This window comes from Xyrauchen texanus, chromosome 50, assembly GCF_025860055.1.
Source record: "Xyrauchen texanus isolate HMW12.3.18 chromosome 50, RBS_HiC_50CHRs, whole genome shotgun sequence".
In the NCBI taxonomy this organism is placed as follows: domain Eukaryota; kingdom Metazoa; phylum Chordata; class Actinopteri; order Cypriniformes; family Catostomidae; genus Xyrauchen; species Xyrauchen texanus.
Genome location: NC_068325.1, coordinates 20,374,397 through 20,398,903, shown reverse-complemented (window position 1 = coordinate 20,398,903; position 24,507 = coordinate 20,374,397). Strand labels below are relative to the sequence as shown.

Here is a 24,507-nt window from a genome sequence, read left to right as displayed (position 1 = left end):
GAACAGGGCTGGGGGTAGAAAGAGGCAAGACACAAATGAAACAGAACTTTTCTTAATCAGTATTAATATAAAACAAGATTAATTTACTTGAGAAGCAAAACTCCGATAATATATCTTACGTTTATTTTTCATGTTTTAAGCATAAACCTCAGAATTCTGCTAGATTTACTGTTAAAACAAGAAAACAACCATTTAAACACCGTTTGTGGCACAAATTTTCATCAGCGAAAGTTTAAATCTCATTGGTCTAAGTGTTTTTGCCAAGCTAACAAAAATGGACCTATGCTATACATTGGATTTCTTTGCTCAGAGCCACTACATCTAGCATCGTTCCTGGCTCATAGCCTGGAACATTCGCCTCATATAGCTCAATTATTCATATGCATAGTCTTTGTGCATATTGCATGCTGGTGCAATTGGAAATACTGCCTTTTTCACAGCCTTTGTGGGCTGGCCAGGTGAACACAATGGACTAAGCATGAATTAAGATTAAGAGGACAAGCTGAGAGAGGAAAAATGTGCTTTAGCATTCGGTTTGGAGGTGTAGCGCTAATTTAGATGTATTTGTTTTTTCCACCACCTGGTTATTTGCGTTAGGTGATTAATCTGTCAGGAGTATGAGTCATCAGACAGCACATGTGTGTGCATCCGTCAAATCTGAAATGCCATACGCTCAACTCCGGGAGAACTAGCTCGGCTAGCTTTTCTCGCTACGAGATGCTAACAGCTGGCAGCTACTGTATGTGCGTTTAACTCACTCTTGTACAGTTTTAATGCTCGTTTGGATCACCTATGTGTCTACAAACCTTCATAGAGCTACATGTATACCCTACTTACACAGGATTTCCCACATGATAACGAACGTCGTAGAAGTGTGTATTTTGAGGCTTCATTTATTGCTGCTCTGAAAACATGTTTTTTAAGGCGTATTCACTCGCGGTCAGGGCTGGACGGGGAAGAGAAATTTGCCCGGGATTTTAAATGGCAACTGTCCCAAAAGTTGTTGGGGGTGCGGATGGGTGTGTGTGTGTGTGGGGGGTGCTTGAGCCAAAAGTTGGGGGGGGGGGGGGTGGGGGAGGGTTCGCTGCATAGCTTTTCTGCATATCACGGTGCCGGTTTGTGGTCCGTTCTGCATAACGCAGTGGAACAATTTAGCTTATCGCTTTTTTATCGTTTTGCGGCCGACCCACCGGCCCTCGGTTCTCCCGTTGGCCAGTCCGCCCCTGGGAGCCCCAAAGTGTTTACCAGATTACCAGTCCAGCCCTGCTCACGGTGCAACAAAGTGAGGTGTTTTGCTGATGGTATTAATCACAAAACTGTTCATGCTAAGTGTGACATGAATTGTCTTCATATTGTGCTTCTTCATAGGGAGAATTTTCACACTTGGTGACATTATTTGGTTTTAGCGACTTGAGTCGCAGACGAAATTTCGCACTTGACAATGTGAATGTGACATTTTTGTCAACCTCTGAAGAATGCAAGGCCCTAAAGTTGATATATTTTTGGTTGGTGGGTTTTTTGCAGAACAAACGTAAATCGTCATGCAAGTTGCAAAAAAAGCTTGTGCATTATTATAGTGCACATTTTGGCATTTGGTGTAGGGATGCATTTTTGGTTTCGAGTCGCAGATGAAATTCCACACTAATGTTATTTAAATTGTGAATGTGACCAATTGTTGTTGGCCTCTAACAAATGCAACACTTTCAATGAGAGGTAGATGATGGTGAATTTGGGCGAATTTTCGCACTTTGAGCACAGGATATGAGAGGTCAGTGTGACATTTCGGTCTGCTATTGGTTACGCGTCCTCATCATGTGGATTCACAGGTCAGATTGTGCCAAACTTGAACTCTAGGACACATCGGAGTATGAAATTGCATGAGCTTGCATTTTTTGCTCCCTCTCTGTCAGATCAGAGTGGATTGAACAAGAGTTTCTGCCGATAGTACAAAAACAAATCTACCTACCTACAAGAATCGTCATTGGTCGCACTTAAGGGATGTAGTGAATGCATTCCCATTTTGTTAGGTACTGCTTTCCAATAAAATGTTGCAAAAGTGTAAATCATTTTAGTTGATGAGTTATTGTTTTTTTTGTATTTTTTGCCACACGTTTTGAATACGCCTTCGTTCACAGAAGCAGCATTCAAACACCCACACTTTGTGAATGGAAGCTGCTTTTGGCGTCTCGCTTTGCCAAGGTAGAGAAGCTCCATAAATCAAAGCAGGCATATTTCTCCTCTCTTCTGGGCATGCTGTGCCCACTCTGGGCTGACTGGTTGTGGAACCTCTCGACTGACGTTTTCAATTGTTTATATGGGGTGGAAGTGTCGCCATGCAGGTTGACTGGAAACCCCCAGCTGACAAGCCAGCTGCCACCAACTCATCACTCCCACATTATGACTTCCGGGCTTTCTGGAAACATAACACACACTGCTTTAGAGTTGCATAAATGGTAGAGGTGCAGACTGACACATTTGTGTGTACATGTTGCGTTTGAGTGTGTAGGAGCGTCATTATATCGAGAACAGATCTCAAAAGGGTTATTCACGAGAAGTGTCTCAAACTTCAAACATAAATAACCCAAAAGAGTTATCAAAGTAGTCCTTGTGACCTGTGCGTCATATTGCAAGTCTTCTGAAGCCATACAAAAACCTGAAATTTACGTTCAAAACCACTGGTCTTCCAAACACTCTAGACTCCCTAAAAAAAGCTTCTGCGGACCAACACAGACTCCAGCTCGTCTGAACTCTCATTTGAATCACACAGGCCTGAAGGTTCGTCAAAAGAAGACGCCGTCACCCTTGAAATAGTTTTAATACTGCATGTCAACATCTCTTTCATACTCAACCCGACACCATGCTCTGAAATGAACTACATGTGTTTGCACGTCTCTTGCCATCTTGCCATCTGATGTTCATGCCATCTTTAATTAAATGGTGTACAAGGGTGTTCACTGGGTTTCCGCCCCTGCGTGTGTCGAAAACATAGCAACCCACAGTCAACTCCGGAGGCAGAACGGTGATGAGTGGATTAATCGCAATTGGGCTAAAACAAAGAGACGCCCCGTGAAATATTGACGAGCGTCTGCGTAATTACAAGATGGGCTGATATGTAAATAAGGATGAGATTGAGTGAGTGATAATGCCTGACTAATTATGAGTTGTGTAAAAGAGTTCATTGGGAGTCTGAGAGTGTGCAAACAGACTGAACTCGGGGGATATTAGCTAAAATTGAGTCCGAATGGTTCGAGAAGTTTTGTGGTAAAACATGTTAATATGCAGAGTTTCTATGGTCATGCAAAATATCAGGGAATGTTAAAATTGTGTTTTAAGGCCTATAGTTTCGTGGAAATTTCGGTAGCACTTTGCAGTGAGGTTCTATACGATAACAACAGTTCATTCATAACATGTTTATGAATATTTACTACTATTCGATTTTTGTTTTTGCATTTATTTATTAAATGATCTATGTAATATTCCGTACAATTTTTGCACTTCGCTAGTTTGTTAACTGTTGCGTTTATTTTAAAGTATATAACCTTATTGTAAAATTTAAGTACGATTTCTATAATGAACATACATTTTTAGTTATGCTCTAAAATATTTCATAGGCTAAATGATGCTTGCATAAAACTCGCTTTCAAGCCACAATGTCTGATTTGTTAAAGAATTCTTCTTTTGTGTCGGTTCGTTCAATGAATTGGTTGAACCGGATCACAAATTCATCCAGTCTTCATCCAGTAATCACAAATGACTGGAAAAGTCATTGAAATGCATTGTTCAAAAAGTGGGAAAACCCTGAATATGCTTGATGGTTGACTGGTGAAACAGTGCAAACATACGGTTTGTTTAAGTTTGTCAGTGTAACATCATTACTCATTGTAATTTCTTCTTTATCTTCTTTAGATTGCCAAACGTCCAGTGTGCCGACCTCTTGTCTCCAGCCTGTGGGGCCGTGGCTCTCTAGCCAGGTCAAAGGTCATCTGCAAAATGATGCCAGCCGGCCACCTGCCCTACCTGCCCACCTTGCTCTCTCTGGGCGCCCTGCTGCTCTCTCCGCTGCTTACCGGATCACTGGCCTTATGTAAGCTCAGACTAATACGTTTGTCGTTTCTGCACCTCTAGTGGCATCAAACAGAATTGCATTTGTTTTGTTTGAGAAAACAACATTGATTCAACCAATGGCAGGAGTTTGGAGACGGACTACCCGTTTGATGTTTGAATAAAAAAGAATAAAATAAGTCCTTATTTTTTGCTCTGTATTTGATGCGGCTTTTAAAATTACACTGACATTTTAACTTTGTTATTTCATCATGTTATGCTAAAAACAGTATGTCACTGTCTCTTTGCAAATCTCCTCATGCATACAGAAACGTACAAGATTGCTGATAATTCCATTATTTTGTAACTCTTTTTTTCTCCTTTCCCGTACTATATATCTCTTCATCAGAAGGACTGGAGGCCACGCTGTCTTTTAATTTTCAAAGCTTTTACTCTGGATTTGTTCTGCACCATTTCTCCCCTAAAATGGATTTAGAGACGCATTAGGAAAACAAAACAGTATATCGAGAGAAGTAAAGAGAGGAGAGTGTTGTACGAGACATGATTCCCTCCCATGCCGCTTTCAGGCCTAAAATATGTGCAGTTCAAGCACTGGGTTGAGACCGAGGGAGATAAAGCGAGATCGTGCCAATGTTATAGGCGATGCATGTCTTCCTGTGCCTGTTCTTCTGTTTGCTGGTTTTAAAGGGCAGCCCAGAAGAGAAAAGCTAATGAATGTCTATTTCTGTGGTTGCCTTCAGTTAGCATGCATCTTTCTTTATTGCACGCTGTCTATTCCGTTCTTAGCGTTGAATATAACATTACTCCCTATCAGTCCGTTCATCTCTTCCTTTTTTTAAAGCAACAGTCAGCTGTCGTGCTTTCGAGTTGTTCTTCCTGGCTGTCTTGTTGTCTTTGTATGCAAGCTGGTGTGATGGTGTATGTTTACTAGTCAGTGCACATCATCTCCCCCGGTCCCAGCGCTGTAATCACTCCTCCCTCCCCCTATCCCCCCTTAAAACCCCCGTCCACCAAATCCTGCAACCCCCTCCGCATGCCGTCGTCTGATTGGCTGTGATGTCGTTCACTGTATTCTCACAGTCTCCGATCTCTAATTACCGTCTCGTCAGGTTGTCATACGAGCTAGAGGAGGATGATACTGTTGTTCTTGTGTCATTTTGGATGTTTGTTTGTGTTTGTTTGCCGACTGCGCTTATTGCTTCTCTTTGAGGCGAACTTGAGTCAACATGAAATGACCTTCGCAACCCATCTTTCTTCCATAACGTGACATGATATAACGTGATATTCCTCGGGGAAAACATGTAGGGCGGGACTTGATTTTATCCTTGGGGAATCGATTGTCTTGTGAACAGCCAGAAAAACAACATTATGAAGCCTAATTGTAACTATCACGCACAGTTACAAGTAATCAAAATTAGCATGGCGTGCTACACTTAAAGTTATCGTAAAGCAACATTCTTAACCCATTTTACGTCCATAATTGGACATATTCCAATGGTGTTTTTACATTTTTTTGCTATTAGTGCCATAACGTTATCACATTAACGTTAAATTGCGTTAAATTGATGTTAACCATTGGCAAAAGCTGATTTTAAAAGCTGTATCGCTTATAGCATTAGCCTAAGGCCGCATCCACACTTGCACGGTTTGCTTAGAAAACGCATTAATTTTGCGCCGTTTTGGCCTTCTGCCGACATTGAGATGGCGGATTTGTCCAGAGGAGCATTTCGAAAACGCTCTCCCAAGTGGATACATTTGAAAACGGTGTCTTTGCATTGCAGATTGGACAGAGAAACGGATATTTGAAAACGGTGAGGTGTTTGTTGTCGTGTGACGCAGTCATGTGATCCATTCAACCCAAAACAATCAAGATGGCGGCCCATGTTGTAGCGGCTTTGTTGTGCCTGCTATCCACTTTGATAGCATATCGGTCAACTTGTTTGGTGCACACTAAGTTTCGGATGGCAGCATTCACACTTGTTCAAATGAACCACACTAACAGAGCAATCGCACCAGATTTCAGGAGGTTTTACGACATCACGTAACTGCTGTGTCGTGACAAACAGCTTTATGCTACAAACATTTGTTGACGTTGTTTAAAAATGCTTGCAGATGGGGGGTCTGGGTATCTCAGCATGTACTGACACTGACTACCACCCCTAGAGTCACTAGTTCGAATCCCATGGCGTGCTGAGTGACTCCAGTCAGGTCTCCTAAGCAACCAAATTGGCCCGGTTGCTAGGGAGGGTAGAGTCACATGGCGTAACCTCCTCATGGTCACTATAATGTGGTTCTCGCTCTCGGGTGGGGCGCGTGACGAGTTGTGCGTGGATGCCGCGGAGAATAGCGTGAAGCCTCCACATGTGCTACGTCTCCACGGTAACGCGCTCAAGAGCTAAACCAACCTAAAGCTTTGCAGCCCCTTTTAATTCTACGATGTGACTTTTTCCGAGTGAAACAGGATATTCGGCATATAAAGGTATCCCAATGGTAACACTTCTTTTCTAAATCCGTTATTTTTGCTATTGTTGCTATTGTTGCTGCAACCTTTCAGTATTAAATAACGCAATAAGTATTAAGTAACTATTGAGACGATTTAAAAAGCTGCATTACAAAATTAAATCAATCACTCAATAGCTTTTAGACTATTGGTTAACATTGGTTTCCCCACGCAATTGTTCTGCGTCATTGATGATGATGTCAGCGGAAAAGCAAAGACTTTTTGAAGCGGTTTGAAAGCTTATAAAGAAAAACAGGTTTTTTTTATTATTATTTGGAACAGCATGCATCAGTCATTCGCAATAACATCAGAAACCTGTATTAAGAAAGTTGATTAATTAAATGCTGACTTTAAACACGACCCCCTCCCTGGCTTTGTGAACCTCTATTTGTTCACATTGAACACCTGTTTAATGGCAATGTTCGACACACACACACACACACACACACACACACACACACACACACACACACACAGTGCAGGTGAATGTGTGTTGCCCTATTACACAGCTGTGCGCTCTCTCTCTCTCTCTCTCTCTCTCTCTCTCTCTCTGGCTTTTATGTAGACATACACACACACACACACACACACACACACACACAAAGCAGGTTGATGTCACCTCTGTGTGAGGTTGCCAATTGCATGATGTCATCCTTTCGGTCTCCTTTGCTCTTTTTCTTGCACTCATAAATCAACATGTGGAGGAGACATTTTTAATCAAAAGAAAAAAAAAGCTGTGAATAAGTCTTGCCTGTGGTGGTAAAGCTAGGGGGCATGTGTGTGTGTGTGTGTGTGTGTGTGTGTGTGTGTGTGTGTCCAAGAAGGTCCAGCGCTTTCACATTTACAGGATTAGCTTTCGGCATGCACACTGACACACACACACACACACACACACACACACACACACTGTCCTCACAAGTGATCAATGTAGAAAAAGTGGCGTCCAATGAACACATACACAGTATTAGCTCTGGTTAAACCAGGCTTAAGTCCAAATTTAAAGGGACAGTTTTAAACTGTCATCATTTACTCACCCTCATGTCGTTCCAAACATGTATGGCTTTATTTCATCCTTGGAACCCAAAAGGTTCTGCTTTTTTCCTTACAATGAAAGTCAATGGTGACCGAAGCAGCTCCAAAATTGAGAAAGAGCCGTAAAGGAGCTCAGTAGTAGCGATTCTGAATCTTTTTTCACTAATCTTGCATATTTGATTATAAGCTAATTCGATTTGAGACCTACGGCAGAGGGCAACATTTTCCGACTTCAATTTAATATTTTGAAGATTTTTAATACAGTGCACGAGTCGGATCAACTACATGCTACTTTTCAATCTGAAGTTGAGTTGAGAGGAAGGATCAGAGATTTACTTTAGCAAACGAGATGCGTTAGCGAGGTTCAAATGCAGCTCTGCACGAACCAGGTAATAAGGAACATTCAAGCCCTTTTAGCTGATAACTTTAAAGAGACAAGGTCCTGGGTATTGAGGTTCCCTCCGGGCCTTCAAATCTCTCACTTGGAAGCTTCAAAGGAAAAATAAATTATTTAAAACGGCTCTCGTCACTTTCCACCCGAGTCAATCAAAGCTGAGAGGAGCTGGCAAGGGCACGAGCTTGGCGTGGACACTTAAGAAGATTGCTAAACAGCGCTGCAGCGATCCATTGTGCAAAGCTTCCCCAAATATAACAAAGTAGCAAGTGTTATTCTAAGTAACAACAACAAATAAGCTACACCAGATGCTAAAGTCACAGCAAATCATTGTAGCTTTCCCGCTAAGTACACGGGGGCCTCTACTATTGAGCAATAATATATTCTGAGCTAGCAAAAACACAACGGGAAGGGTTTTTTGTGTGCATGGTGGTAGTTGTGACCACAGCATAACAAACTGAATTGAGCAGATTCTGGTGTACAATTTCGAGGTGGGATATTTTCGGTCGGACAGCGCGACGCTGGGTGTCTGGTCATTGGAGGCTTTTCAGGGTAAGACAGGAGGGTGAGAGGTTAAGATTGGGTGTCGTGTGGTTAGAAAAGGGCACACCCAAACCAAACAAACTGTTTTTAGATCTTGTGTGTTACAATGGAGGATTGTGGGAAAGTGGACCTTCGTTTAAGGCTTCAAGCAATCAGTGTTGGGGAAGCTACAGTAAAACTCTTGCTTCCCAAGCTGCACACTACTTTTAACTTAAAGGAATATTCTGTTTGGCTCGATCGACAGCATTTGTGGCATAATGTTGATTAGCATAAAACATTATTGCGATTCGTCCCTCCTTTTCTCAAAATCTGGCACTTACAATTGAGGGGCCAATCCGTAAACGTTAAAATACTCACTGTTTCAAGACATAAGCATGTGTGTTAACATGATTTTGGTGTGCTAATTACTTACCAATTTTGGTATGTAATGAGCACTGTGGCTCAGGGGTCAGCACTGGGGTGGGTTCGAGTCCCAGCTCAACTAGGGCCTTTCTGTGTGGAGTTGGCATGTTCTCCCCGTGTTTGCGTGGGTTCCTCTGGGTGCTCCAGTTTCTCCCACAAGTCAAAAATATGCAGGTTAAGTGAATTGGAAATTGCCCCGTATGTGTGTGAGTGCGAGTCCGCCAGCCACTGGGGTTGCGTCAGGAAGGGCATCCGGCATAAAACTTGTGCGAATCAAATATATATGCGGACAATCACGAAGCGGACCCTGCACCTACACGGGACAAACGCTAGGAAAGAGAGATTGCCATGACATGATTGTTATGTCAACAAACCATAAAACCCTAAAACGACTGTAAAAATGACAATTATACAACTTTACAGCTTAAATAATGCACAAGTTTTAACGAAGAATTAATGTAAGTGCTTTTATAAAATTATAATCTTCAAACCTTCCAAAAATTGACCCCATTCCCTTCCATTGTAAGCGTCTCACTGTAACATCAATTTATTTGATATTTGTTTTAAAGAAATCGAGGGATGAGTCGAAAAGATTTGTTTTGGTAATCAACATTGTGCCAAAAATGCTGTCAGTTGCGCTTAACTTGTATCGAACCCGGAATATTCCATTAAAGTAGTTAAACTATAGTTAAGCTAACTACATTGAAGCTATGTAAAGAAGAAAATGTTTGTAGTTATTTAAGGGTGTGAATGTAAGATTCAGAAACCCTTGTTAGTAGTGACCCCTGTGGCTGTTTAGTGAACTGCAGCAGCGACCTTTCCTCGTGCTCGTGCACACACTCCATAGGGACATACAAGCGAGCATCCAAAACAATGACGTAACGTACAAAGAGGCTGAACGTGATTCACCGGCATCATGCTGACAGATGAGGTAGCATAATTTTAATTACACAGTTATGATTGTTTTACTACAAACTTTGAGACTAAACTAAAACTACTAATCGCTAGCATAGCATACTGATACACACATACAGCTACATACTAGCGAACTATACCAGACAATTTTCTGTTGCACTATTGTATGTTTTAGATGTCATATGTTGTACTATGAATAAGAAACCAGTGTATTTGCTTACATTTATCCTGTATACCTGACTTTAAGTATAAAGAGATGATCGTTGAAATTATTGGAAAGTTACGAAGCAAGGTAGCTCGCAATTCGTCAGCATTAGCAGGCATGATCAAGTTAGCTAAAATGAAATGGATCAATCCCAAGTTTACCTGTCCAATAAGAAGAACGCCAATTCAGGGTCTGGTTTGATCCTCAAAACCGAGCGAAGGTCCCTCCAGGAATCAAATGCCCTGCCGATGTTCGCTCTAGTTTTCGCTCGATCACGTTCCCGCTTATCCTGACGGGATTCAGTAGATGAATGTTTGTTTGGTTTACTCTGAGTTTGTATTAGGAGTCGGTGTTGTGCTGGATTCATCTCTAAGATAACGTTATCTAGTGTTGCAGTCTGTTGTCGCTGTTGAATAGCGGAAGAGATGCTACTATCTGAGCACATCCTTTGGATTTCCCGGCAAAACTGACCCGTTCCCTTCGCATGAAAATCAGTCTACAGGCTTTATTAGGCAACTTAGGAAGTCCGGGAAGGGCTCATTTCTTAAGTTGCGTTACAAGCCGTTCACACATTGGCAAAAATGGCGAATATTAACAATTGGATGATATTGTTTAATTCTGCAAACAGAAATTCTGATTGAAACTAGAAACGGCCTATTTTATAAAACTGAACTGAAACGTAGCGATAAACAGCAGCCAGAAGGCACAGTCCCTTTAAGGCTGTGCCACACTAAAGTGAATCATTTGTGAACTAGTTCATTTACATGAACTGCCCTAAAGAACCGACTCACTAGAATGATTCGATGAATCCCCATTGATAAATATAAGTGAAAATCTCATCATCATTTTTGGAGCTTCACAGCTTCAGTCCTCAAAGAAAGTCAAACCAGTTGTGAACAATATGATGGTGAGTTAATTGTGACTGAATTTTCATTTTTGTTGGGTGAACTGTTGTTGCATATATCTGGTTGTGCATCATTTGTTGATCATTACTTACCAGCAGATGGCTCCCCAGAGGACAGCATCAACCCCACCTGCTGTATAATATATCAACAAACACACACACTCACACACACACCTTCCTGAGCAGCTTAGATTAATCACGCAGCAGATTAGCAGGCTCGGATTTACTGAATGTCAAAAATGATTATTGCATGTCACCTTCCTGAGCCGGCCTCCCAGGCTGAGCTCTACTAGGAAGGGGTTTTACGAATTATAGAGCTGATGGATTGAAAGTGTCTAGGTAGTTGGGTTAACTCATGGATGGATTTGCCAGCGAAATCAACACGCATATATGTTTTATTGGGAAACGGACACGCAAGCGGCCTTTGGTGCATTATTATAAGTTCCAAAGAGCTTATTCAACAATCTTCGCCTTCAAAAGACTGATTCCGAATGGGAAACGTCCATAAGAATCGTATTGTTCTAGTAGCAGACAGTTATTTTAGTTTGTTTATTGTTTGTTTAATTAATATCACAACCATAACTGAAGGCAGTCATCCATTCATTGAATTTAGCAACTGCCTAATGCTAAAGACCAAAGGTACACTTTACACTTCGGTTTTCCACGAACCACTAAATCTGAAATTTGTCAGCATCTTTGCACGTTGTCTACATATCACAAAACTTTCTTGTGCGTATGTGTCGAAACACCTCTGTACATGCTCACGGGTAAGAGACTGAGAAAAACTGAGTTCTCGGCCATGTGCGAGACATAACGGCACATGGCAAAACAAAGTTTAACGTAGCTTTAACTGCTTTAAGTGGATAGGCAACTTTAGGTTGATTTCCAGAAAAGTGTAAAGAGAAGAATAGAAGCCTTTATTTTGGCCACATGTTTGCATATATACAGTGAAATGTGTTTGTTTTCACATATTCCAGCTAAGCTGGGGTCAGAGGCAGGGCCAGCCATGATACAGCACCTCTGATAGGGTCCAAGGGCCTTGCTCAAGGGGCCCAACAGTGGCGTCTTGGCGGTGCTGGGGCATGAACCCCTAATCTTCTGGTCAGTAACCCAGAGCCTCAAACGCTGAGCCAACGAGTGACGCTATCATAACATCCTGACCAGCCCGACATGGCAACATTAGCTATTGCGTGAGTTTGGGGCAGGACTATCTTTTGACCAATGGCAGAAAAGGGGAGTGTTTTTGAAAACGATCATTATTTTCGAAATTTTGTTTGGCGATGCTAGTAGTGCTTCATCTTATTCCAATGTAGTAGAACGCTTTATTCAAGGCTTTATAATTACTCTGTTTTTTCCCAAATTTCAAACACCTTTTTATGAAATTAAACAATTTTGCAGATTTACCTGTCTGTATTTTTTCTTTTTGATGTAGAGCTTAACCAGTGTGATGTTACAGTGATGTGGTATCTTACCCTATATATCTGGCTTTTAAAGCTTGCATTATAATCTTATCTTTGTGGACGAGATTGATGCTAAAAAGTGACATTTTCTCTTAAATACCAGTTTTCAGATTTTCATAATCTTTGCCATCCAATCTTTAACCCTCTTGAGCCCTCCGAGATTGCAGGTGGCCATTTTACGAGGCCTGCCAACAAGCACCAATCGCCTGCGGAGACTACAAATCACATTAGATTGTTTCAATTTCCTGACTTCTCTTGGTGGCCGGCTTTTTCAAAATTGGCCTTATTGTTAAACTTAATTGCATAAACCTCTTGATGGACTTTGACTCACTCTGCACCTGTTAAAGATTTTCTTAGTGAATTCGGCGGACTGTTCCAGAAATAAACAGGCTCATTGGGGACAATCTGGAGCTATTAGAACTGATGGTAATTGTAATGATATAATGGAAGTTGTGGAAAGATGATTGCAGCAGGCCAAATAAGTGAGACTTCCTATTGAATCAGATCTTGAGAAGAAATGGGAAGGCTTCTATATATATATATATATATATAAAAATAAGCAAAGGCTTTCTGATCATTTAAATGGCATAGTCATTCTTTACCATCTATAATGTTCAATCTGAGGATCTATTTGGCTTTGGCCAGTGCACTTTGTCCAGGCTGACCTTATTAAAACATCTGTACAGTGACTGCTATTAACCTTTATAGCCATCTGTTTAAAAATAATCCCATTTGTAGGCGATTAGTCGCATTAGCTGACCATCTCAATCCCAATATCCTGTAACTGTTCACCATTTCCATGTTTTTCTCCATTTTAATGTCTTTTTCTCTTCAGTTGTTAATTTTACGGGCCCTGCGTGTGACAAATTCATTTGTAAAAGTACAAATATATTGCATGTAGCCTCTCAAATAATGACCACGTTTACATGCACTTCAGAAAACGGTATATTCCAGGGTTTTTGGGGACGTCATGTAAATGAGAGCATCAGTTTCCATAAGTCGTTTTATGGATTAAGAGAAGGCTGTTTAACACACCCAAGTTTTCTTTACATGCAGAGTTAAAAACAACGTACATTTTTTTTAAACGTGTCTCAAGACAGCTGCGCTCTGTTCTTCTATTCATTGCACAGTGCCTAGCGGTTTTTAGCGCAAAAACACATTTTGGTCTGAACGGACTTTTACATCGCACAACATGTCGACTACCCCAATGCAATGTTGTTTCTTCTCCTGGTAAAACATTCTCCATCCTTTTTATCGTTCATCCACGTGCTTTTTTGGTGGGACTGCTTATTCTTCTCCAGCCTCAGATTAAGCTATTGCAGCAGTCGATTAGTCAGTGCCCGGAGCAAGAGACGAGGAAAAAGAAATCAAGAGGAGGAAGAGAATTGCACAGGCTAGGGAAGAGGAGCGTGTGTTTCCATAGCAATGGCCCAGTCTGAGCGAGCTCCAAGTGTGATTTGTTGACCGATAGACGTGTTTGGTTTTGTGTGGCCGAAGGGAGGGGGTGAAGCAGAAGTCCTAAAGGAAGGATGATCCACGGTTGGTGGAGGCAGACTGGCCCTCTGGGACCAGCGGATGTGGGCATGAGAGAACACAGTCGAGCACAGTGACACAAATCTCTGTGTTCAAGCGGGCATGGCTAAACCTGAGACATAGTTCTATTAATTTCGATAAGCACCTCTGTAGACTTTCACTGACTTAGGCCACCTTCAAGGCTTTTTCTTGTCCTGTTTTGGTTGCCTGTGCCTGCCGCAAATGTTGCACTTGATGTGGCGAGTTCACATGTTGTAGGATAAAATGTTAAGCCTTACAGTTTTAGTGTTTTGGCATTTAAATTAAGTTTGATTATTACTATTTTTAAATATGTTTTAATATTAATTAAAATTTTGCGTCCTGGCCTTACCTTTAGTCACTACGGTAAACACTACGGTATGCTTCCCGCTCGCCATTCTGTCTTGCGTGTTGTTGAGCTTACAGCCTTTCAAAGTATTCGTTTTTGAACGCAAGCCCTTACGGATCCAGTTTACCCGTGCGCACCACGGCTGCTTTTTGATACTCTTTAGTTCAGTCAGCAGCAGGCGCATGCGCCAACGGTGCGCAAAGACGCGTACTTTTCAGCCCTAGTCCATGCATACTGTACCGATGACTAAATTTGCATCACGCATAGTGCGCAAGACATAACGATATGTGGAAAACCAGAGTGGGTTTAAACCGTCAATAATGATTTATATTCAGAGCTTTCAAGATTCTGGAAATTTCAGTCTTCCGTCATTCAAATAAAAGAAGCTTCGGTGGCAGATATGCTACTTAGATTACTTGTTTTTCGATATACGTGTTGTTGAACTTTCGTCTTGCTTTCAGGCAACCATGAGTCATCCACCTAGACAAGCAGTGCTTAAGCACAACTAACGTAAAAAACATGTTCCTCCGCGTGTAACTTGCAGTTCTATGTTTCAACCACAGATGTCGATAGAGAGTCTGGACTTCCGTAGTGTATTCTGGTTGCCCTCTTGTATGTTTACTGAGGCCCCTGGTTAAGAATTACTAAACCAGACATTACCATCAAAACCTGTCCTTGTCATTATGAAAAGCCCGGCCTGTGTGTAGATATTCGTTTAGAGCATAAAGGTTAGATGTTTGGCTAAAACTACTCCAAGCATGATGCTCGTTCTGATTTCTCAAATTATGACCACTTAGAACATTATCTCGTTTGGGGATCCTCTTGCCCTGTAATTGGCTCTTTCAGAGGCAAGACGTGTATGGCACCAAAATGTTTCTTTTCACCCCTTATATGCACTCCAATCAGCAGCTGAAAGGTGGCTATTTCAAAACAAGATGGGTGATGCTCTCTTCCATCTCCTAAAATGGTGCTGATGGGCTGCCATTTTGCGCCTGCATTTTTCTAATTCTCTGCATAATGGATCTCTTTTTATAAGCCCTGAAAGGTTTTTACCGTTGATTATGGTGTTAATCATCTAACCGCGTCTGTCACCCCAAGCCGCCCATTATAGGAGCTGGAAAAAGTCTTGCCAAATGGAAGTGTTTTGGATTGGAGGTCCTGCAGCACACTTCGAGAGAGAGAGAGAGAGAGAGTACATCAACCATCAGAAGAGATAATGCATGTGGCCCACCATCCATTACTATCAGAATGTTTTTCATTTAAACACTTTGAAGCACCCCAGTCAAGCCGATGAACTTTTAAACCTAGTATCTGTGCCTGTCTTTGTAAATTTAGAAAGTTTTGTTTCACAAGGTCATAAACTCTTGAACACTGCCAAATGGAGTGGTTAGGTAAGGTTAGTCGCCATTCCCCTCTGGAATCATGAGATCATGCATTTTAAATCAGCCATAACTGTGTGACTTTACACCCAACTGTAATGAGCTAATATTTAATTATTACAGTATATTATAAATAGATAGTTATGACTCCAAACTGAGGTTTTGTGTGAACATTTTAATGAAAGATTTGGTTTGGAATCAAATCAATTTTGCACAAAAAAGCTTGATGCAGCTGTACAAATATAACAGAACACAGGTGTTTAAAAATGTTTTTTAACTTGACACGTCTAAACAATGTGGTGCTCCAAACTTTATGTGAGAATAAATGCAATTAAGTTCTATACTAACGTGCAAGTCGTTCGTTTATTGAATGATCTTTGATTCTTAATTGCTTGGCCACCATGAACGACCTAAAGTTAGGCTAATGAACAATATTAATTGGTGGAAGGATTTCTGCTTCATATTGTTCCTAATACCGCCCCTTAACCATGGGAAGATCATGGTAATGTACCGCCTCTTTTGACTTATTGCTTTTTTTAAAATGTATAGTTACAACACTAAATTCTGAGTTAAAGAGCCACAATCTAAGCCAGTGCAACATATCAATAAACACACAACCTAATGACGCACATTCCTTATATTAATACGCCAAGTTGCTACATTGCAAGGCAGCCTGAAGACGCCTACAGTTAGACTTCTTTAGACAGAGTTGTTTATTACTATTATTAATTTTAATAAATGTATTTATTGCTCATTGGTGTATTTGATCATATTGCTGTTACAATGATTTTACTTTGGGTGAGGGTTATTCTTAGGCACCGCAAGAAACGGAGCTTATTGGTTTTTAAAAAATGCCGGCAATAGCGATATCAGACACCAATTTTCAGTTAAATTAAAATATCACTAAGAATGATAATATTTATAATAAGCAATTCTTCCAACAAGTAATATTGTTAATTATACCAACTGCTGGAGTTTGCGTCTGCCAAGCAACGTAGCAACTTGCCACATTAATACAGAATGCGCAATCTCATGCGCATTTATAGTGAATTTACAGCGACTTTGAACGCAGCTTGTACAATCTTACACTTTGCCCTTTTATTATCACTGTTGTATGTTTTTTTATAGAGCCTGAACTCATGAAAATTATATGACTGTTATGGCATTTTTGCAAAATGATTATAACGTGGTGCATTACACGTATAGTCACAGTTCTGGGGTGAAATGCCCACTGTGTGCACTAAAAGCGAGTACATTTTCTACCAAGCAGATTTGGTTTTTAAGGTTAAGGTTAAATCAAGTTTAAAATCAATAAAATGTGCCTCCCTACCCTAAATTTAACCGATAATGTCATAAAAGCAAATGTGAAATGAAAACGTAATTGCTGAAACGATCACGTCATTTAGTGGTGCTTCTATGACACAGGTTTATTAACTGATAATTGTACTTGTGATTTGTGTGAAAGAGAATAAAAGCCATTTTAGATGTAGCATCTCAAGGAAACTGCCGCTATACATGCATCAATCTGCGTAAACAATTTTCCGCAAGCATTTAGGCATAGTAACGTGATTCTATAAGACTAAGTAGTTATTACACTGCTATATTATACCATACCATCACACCATGCACAGTTGTGGCTACATGCATGCTATGTTAGTCATAATTTGGAGTGGCATAAATAAAACCATGACAAGTGCAGATTTGATAGCGTGTTGTTTTCTCTTTCTTTGTGTTTTGTGTACTGTAAACACACAGGAGTATTCTCGTCTCGACATACCTAACAATAGTTAGCTTCGCACCTGCTCTGGCATATAAGCGTAACTCTCAGCTAGTGAAAAGGTTAATTGTGCAAGTGATTCTCTTTGTCTTCTGAAGTACCACAGCCCATCAAAGCGTATCTATTACACTCAGGAGCACACGTTCATTCACGTCAAAATATACTGTCTGAATATGACTATGCCTCAAGCTGTCTACTCTCCTGTAGCAGCTACTGCAGCGCATTTTCCCCTTAATCACGGCCAAATTGCAGATAATACACAAGGGAGAGTATGTGGCCTGAGGCTACGTTCGCTATGCAAGGCGTTGCACAGAATGGTTAAACCACAAAGGTTAAGCTATAGGGTGCTAGTCAATTCATCACTGTCGTTTTTTTCTGTTTTTTGTCTTATCTTTAAGGGATAGTTCACCCAAAAAATGTGAAAATTGTTTTTTAATCATCATACATATTTCATACTTACTGAGGGATTAATACTGTGAAATTGGTCAAACTATATATTGTAAGGACAATGCTTGCAATGCAGAAGACAATTGCTGTCCTTGTAGATGTATAAGAAGCATATTTTCTCTGTGGATGTCTCTTTGGATTCCCATTTGAGTCAGAGACATCGAATAATCTACAGTATATTTTGAATGTTAATTTGTCATCACATTTTCATTATAAATTTCAGGTAGTGCGTAAAATGAGCATATTTACATGCACAATTTTACAATGATTACGATTAAGACGACAATGTGTGTGGTCATGTAAACGCCTTAAACAGCTTTCCTTTGAGGATAAGGTCATAAATGATTTAACCTCTTGAACTATGGGACTTTTTTGGGCTGCTGTCTGCAATTATTCACACTCAAATTTAAAAGCTCACCATTTACACATACTGTGGACAAATTGCCAAATATTTGTCTAATTATTTTCAGAACAGCAAAATAAACTGCACCGTTGCATTCCTGAGAATGAGAGCTTTCGTTTGATATATGATTAGTCAACTTTTTTGAAAGTCTTTTATAGTCATATTAATATTCTTACCACATGACCTCTAGGTGGCACTGATTTGCGACATGAATGTTTTCAGGCCTTATTTTGTTATTTATTGTAACATAAATGCAGAAGTAATGGTTATCTATGTAAAGTACAGATTCCAAGCTTTCAAACGATACCACATATGTCTGACTTGTGTATTCGGAGACTTGAATAGCATGCATAGCTGTTAACGTTTTGACTTCAAAAAGCGCGATAATGCCATTATTAACATTATGCGGCTTTCTTGCATTGTTAGGTATTTTCAGCCTATTGTGTGCATGTGAACGCACTCAATATTGTTCTATTCTACTGTTCCAGTACAAAAAACTCTTAGTGGTCCTAAAAATAGGTTTCATTATTTAAATTTCTTATTTATTTATTTCGATTTTGAGGATAAATATGTCTCGAACACCCTAGCATGTATTTTCCATATGGGGTAGCTTGTGATGTAAATAGCCAGCAATTCTCTTGAGATGACTGTATCCTATATCTTTTTATTACACCATAACATACAGCACATATCTCCAATGTTCGCCTTCCAATACGAGAACTCTCTGAAACCCTCATGGGTGCGGTTGCGCAACGCTTACAGATCAAAGAATGACGTTAGATGGATTTTTTTGGCTAAACCAAACAATTATGACTCATACCACGTAAAGGGGTAAACCTGTGCATATTTGACCATGTACTCTGTGAATATGTGTGCTAAAAGTTGAGTTTTCATAACTTCAAAATAAAAAAAGAAAGACTGTGGGCTCTATCCTTTTGACTCTCTGGAACTCTTATTATATGTGTTTATCCGTGCCCAGAGAGCCGCTTGCATGCCTGCCCACAGGAGGTTAATAATTAATTTGCTGTGCTTGCTTGGCCGTTTGATCATGTCCTCATATCTGCATGCTTTCTGGATTTGAGCATGTTCCCCCAGAGAGGATCTTCTCATGTCTTGTTGTGTCAAGTTTGACCTGTTGCCCCATGAAGAGAAAAACAGCAAGAACTTGAAGCAGAGAAAAGCAGATTGAGGTAGATGGCATGATCATTTGCTGAGCCGAGAACAAACCGTGCTGGATTGAGATGAAAATTGTACGCTTTTATTTTCTAAGAGTAGCGCTACTCTCCTGACCCTGAACCTAAAGTACAAGAACGAGTTTAAAAGGTGAACAAAATGACAGTCTTGGGTCTTGAAGTAATGGTTTCCCCGATAAGTACCATTATGCACTACGAGTCATGTCTTTCGAAAACCTGAGAAGCTATCGGTCTTCTATGCAACACAAAAATATCAAAATCATGAATCATATTTTTTAATTTTGCATGAACTATCCCATTGAGGAAATGGGACGCTCCATAAGTGGAATTGCTTGGTCATGAAGGTTTGTTCTAGATGCAAACAAATGATTTATCGTGGGCCGACTGTCAGCCCCAATCATCTCTTCGATGATTGCCAAGGTTTACGAGAGATGTGCGTATGGTTTTCGGTGACAAGGGGCTTACAAATTAAGACAGAATCTCTCTGGTAGTTTATTATTCATTGCCCGATAAATTATTCATGGTGGCGTCGACGTGCCAGCGTGCACATTGTCTGTGGTGTAATAACTGCCTTGTTGATGCATAGGCACTTCCTGTCCATTTGCGCAAGCCATTTCAGAGCATTGACTCATGGTGGTCCCAGTTTCTCGATTGTGTCTCTGTCTCTCTTTGAATGGGATCCCATTATCCAGATGAACAATTCACTAGCCCTCTCCAGTTGTAGTCTCCTCCTTAGCTATTATATGGCCGAGTGCACTACGAGTAACTGTTTAAATTGCATGTACGTGGGTGGGCGTTCAATCACCTGGTAATTTGATTTGCTGTTACAATGGTCTTGTGACGAATTTGGTTAGCTTCACTTTACCTAGTGTCTGGCTGTGGCTCGGAAAAGCTTACTACCATGCTACTCTTGCTGTTTATGCCGTGTATACTGTGCAGAGTATGCACATTTTCTGTATGCAGAGAATTAATGACCTGAAAAATAACTGGACTGGTGGTGGCATAGTGGGCTAAAGCACATAACTGGTAATCATAAGGTTGCTGGTTCGACCCCCTCAGCCACCACCATTGTGTCCTTGAGTAAGGCACTTAACTCCAGGTTGCTCCGGCGGGATTGTCCCTGTAATAAGTGCACTGTAAGTCGCTTTGGATAAAAGCGTCTGCCAAATGCATAAATGTTAATGTGACTGTCTATTTCCATGTTATTAGCGATGCTATTAGAAATGCTAATAGTTCTTTGTTGGTTTTTGTCTTTTTTAGCTCCACCCAGGTTTACAAAAGTACCTGTGGACATGATTGGCGTCTCTGGGGGTGTTGTGTCCTTCGTATGCCAAGCCACAGGTGACCCCAAACCAAGAGTAACCTGGAACAAGAAAGGAAAGAGGGTCAACTCGCAGCGCATCGAGGTGAGATTTAGCATGCTAGCACTTGCTATAATGTTATGTTTATTTCTAGATAGAAAACCTTATTGTTGGAAGCTCTTTCAAGATTTGGTGCTAGTTAGAGTCAGGGTAAGGTTAGGGTTATGTATGTCATGTACATGGGCTATCATCTATCTATAGATGTGAATTTGACGAAATTTGAGCAACAAAAACATCGGCAACACTTTACGATAAGATACTGTATGTTAACAGTAGTTAATGCAATACATATCATGAATTAACAAACATAGCTATTTTCCAAATGTTACATTTTGATTGTGAGAATGTGAAAAAAATTTTTTTACACGAGTAGAACGTTATTTAAAAATTAGCATAGCATTTCCTGAAAATTTGCTAATTTAAATTTCTTTCAATCTCAAAAGGAAATTTAATTTAAAACTATGTATAGTATGAACAATGTTGGACTTAGAACTTGATTGTGAGAACATTTATGGAAAGTTAATTTCCATAAACGTTATATTGACACCGTTTGTTCGCTACCTTCATATACGCTAGCCAAAGTTGTTGAAACGTTCCCTGTTAGATAGGAATTATGTATTTTTCTTAACAGATACTAAAATACTACTGTTCATTGTTAGTTCAAGTTAGTTGTTATGAATTATTGTTAGCATATAAAACTTTTAAAGTACTAATTTTATTGGTAAATGTAACAATTAACAAAAGCGTACAATAGCGAACTTGAATAAATGCTGTAAAACGAATGTTAATGTTAGTTTATGTTAACTGTTGCGTTAACTGCGATAACAGATAACTATGTGTTACATATACAACATTATTGTAAAATATTAGTTGTAGGATTTCTCGAAGAAAGTTCGGTAACACTTCAAAATAAGGTTGTATTTGTAAAAGCTGTGCTACGTAACTTTGTGCTCTCTAGCGACATCTGTGGTTGAAACTTGAAATTGCCAGTAATTTTGCGGAAGAACACTTTACGTCAGTCGTGTTCTGGCACTGCTCTTCTGGCGGAAGAATCTCCCAATTTTAGCTTATTTGGAGATCGCCTGCCTTTACACTTGAATCGCTTTTCTGACGCAACACTTTTAACGCTTTTTTTTAAATAGAGGACAGGGGACTCTCCTCAGCCACCACCGGTAGATCTTAATATGACTATTCAAGTGTTTTATCTACTATTAATGTTTGAATTGTACTACAATTTTCAATTTAAGAGGTTAAACTCGTGATATGGCTGATACGATTTCAATTGAAGAATTTATTAATGTTAAACGAAGTTGTCCAGCCTCAGTTACTACAATAGCATGCCTATGCCATGCACACAATAACAGCGTAAACTAAAAACATAAAATGAGGATTCAGTAATGATGGGGAGAAAATATACTTTATTAAACGTAAAAATAATGTGCTTAAATATGCAATATAACAATTACAAGAAGTACATTTCAGAAGTCATGCATTTTAAACAGGTAACAGCAACTTCACCGGACAACAGATAGTTGTGATAGGAATAGTGGTGGCGTAGTGGGCTAAAGCACATAACTGGTAATCAGGAGGTTGCTGGTTCAATCCCCACAGCCACCACCATTGTGTCCTTGAGCAAGGCACTTAACTCCAGGTTGCTCTGGGGGGGGATTGTCCCTGTAATAAGTGCACTGTAAGTCACTTTGGATAAAAGCGTCTGCCAAATGCATAAATGTAAATGTAAATATATCGCGATCGGTTATCACACAAGTAGTGTTCGATTCATAAAAGCATGACAAGCAATATAATTTTCAACAACCCTACCAGACAACATCTTCAAGCATTATAGCAGGTAAACAACAGATAAACATCCATCTAGAATGCAACGATGCTGTCCTGAACTGTGTGAGTGTTACTGAACTGAGCTGAAGTGTAGTTAGTGTCTCCATCCGGGACATGAGACAGCCGGTGCTTCTTTGCTGTGTTTACGGACATGATGTCACAATGATGAACGTCATAAGCCAGCGATTTCGCGGCAACTTGAACCCGACAGCTCAAAATGCAAATAAATTTTATAGTCTTACCATAGTGGATTTGGGTAAGGTATAGACATTGTTTTGAACACTAATTGTTTATGTACTCAATCAATAATGACAATTTGTTCATTTTTAACCCAAAAAAATCGCACATAGTGCAGCTTTAACATTTGTTAGTTACGTGCCGTAAGAATATTGTTCCTTCTTAATACATGTTAACTATTGCTTTAACTGCTATCTATGTTAAAGTGCACAACCTTATTATAAAAGGATTAGTAGCAGAGTAGTATTTCCATTGTATTTCTCAAATAAAGTTCATAAACTGGAACTGCTAATTGGCTAACTCTCTAGTGTTTATGTAGCATTGCTAATTTTCCACTGAGTCAATCTGTGTCTTATTTTCCTTGCTAGTATGCCATGTTTTTTTTGTTTTTTTGTCATAACACAGCTGGCAGCTGTACACTCTTCACTGATGCTTATTGTGTCTTAATTAAAACTAGCTCTGCATTAACCACACTTTCAGACATAAAAAAACACACAAAACTTCTCTCAAAATCAGATCAATGCAACACTTCTAGTTAGCGGTTCTGATTTAGCGTTGCCTTATACACTCGATGGTGAGAACCCAAGAGTATGTGCAACTCAGGCTGGAATTATCATCTGCATTGCATTTGAAAATCGTTTTGTGAGAGGTTTGAATTAATTCATTTCCCCCCGAAGGCTTTGCTTTGATATTGATCTACACACAGTTAGGACAGTGCCCCCTCACAAACACTCCTAATTATCGTAGCCTTGAAAACTCTAAGAGAGTTTTTGCCACTGGCTCACAAAGAGCCTTGTCATTTCCCTATTTATTCGCTTGACTGTTTTCGCTACAATGACATCAAATGTACAAGCACAGCAGGAACCTAATTATCTCTCTCTCATAATTTGAGCTCAAAGCATCATCTATGTATTATTGGTGTTTTTGGAGACTTTTTCTTCAAGCTTAAAGTAATAGTTCACCCAAAAATAGAAATGATGTCTTTGCACTCATGTTGTTTCAAACATTTATGACTGACTTTCTTCTGTGGAACACACAAAGTGAACTTTTGAAGAATCTTTTTGGGTGGACAATCCCTTTAATTGTACACACAAACATATGTTACATGTCATAAGGCACGCAGTGTTTTTTGGTCCCACTTTTGGCACTTTTCCACTGCACGTTACGGTTCGACTCGACTCTGCTCGCTTTACTTTTCTGAGTTTTCTTTTCCACTGCTGTTGGTGCCACCTAAATGTGGGTGGGTTCAAGCAGAGTATAGAGTTAACGTAACAAAACGTACCATCCTCCATCGTGGACTCCAACAACGCCGTGGCCGAGTCCAGGGCGCTCTCCCTCCCATTGCCATAGATGGCGTCCATTTGGTCGAACCACTTCCACTTTCTTCTGTTTGAACCACTCCGGCTGTTGTGGTCCTTGATGGTTCTGTAGTCACTTTTAAGTTACGTTTTTTTTTACTTTTCCCTACACGGTTGGTAGGTCCGGTGGTAGCCGTGTGCGGCCAACAGCTGAGACACTTCCTGAAAGACTTCATTTAGTTCGTCGCTAACGAGA

The 24,507-nt window shown here is 40.1% G+C and overlaps 1 protein-coding gene across 7 annotated transcripts in view; it reads left to right on the top strand.

The window, feature by feature from the left end:
* LOC127641023 (receptor-type tyrosine-protein phosphatase S-like) overlaps positions 1-24,507 on the top strand; it is a 266,090-nt gene that overhangs the window by 106,468 nt on the left and 135,115 nt on the right. For all 7 annotated transcript variants that reach the window (XM_052123760.1, XM_052123758.1, XM_052123757.1 and 4 more), the window contains 2 exons: positions 3,907-4,084; positions 20,777-20,922. In XM_052123760.1, the coding sequence (XP_051979720.1) occupies positions 3,991-4,084; positions 20,777-20,922 (240 nt within the window). In that variant the 5' untranslated portion in view covers positions 3,907-3,990. The remainder of the gene's footprint in view (positions 1-3,906; positions 4,085-20,776; positions 20,923-24,507) is intronic.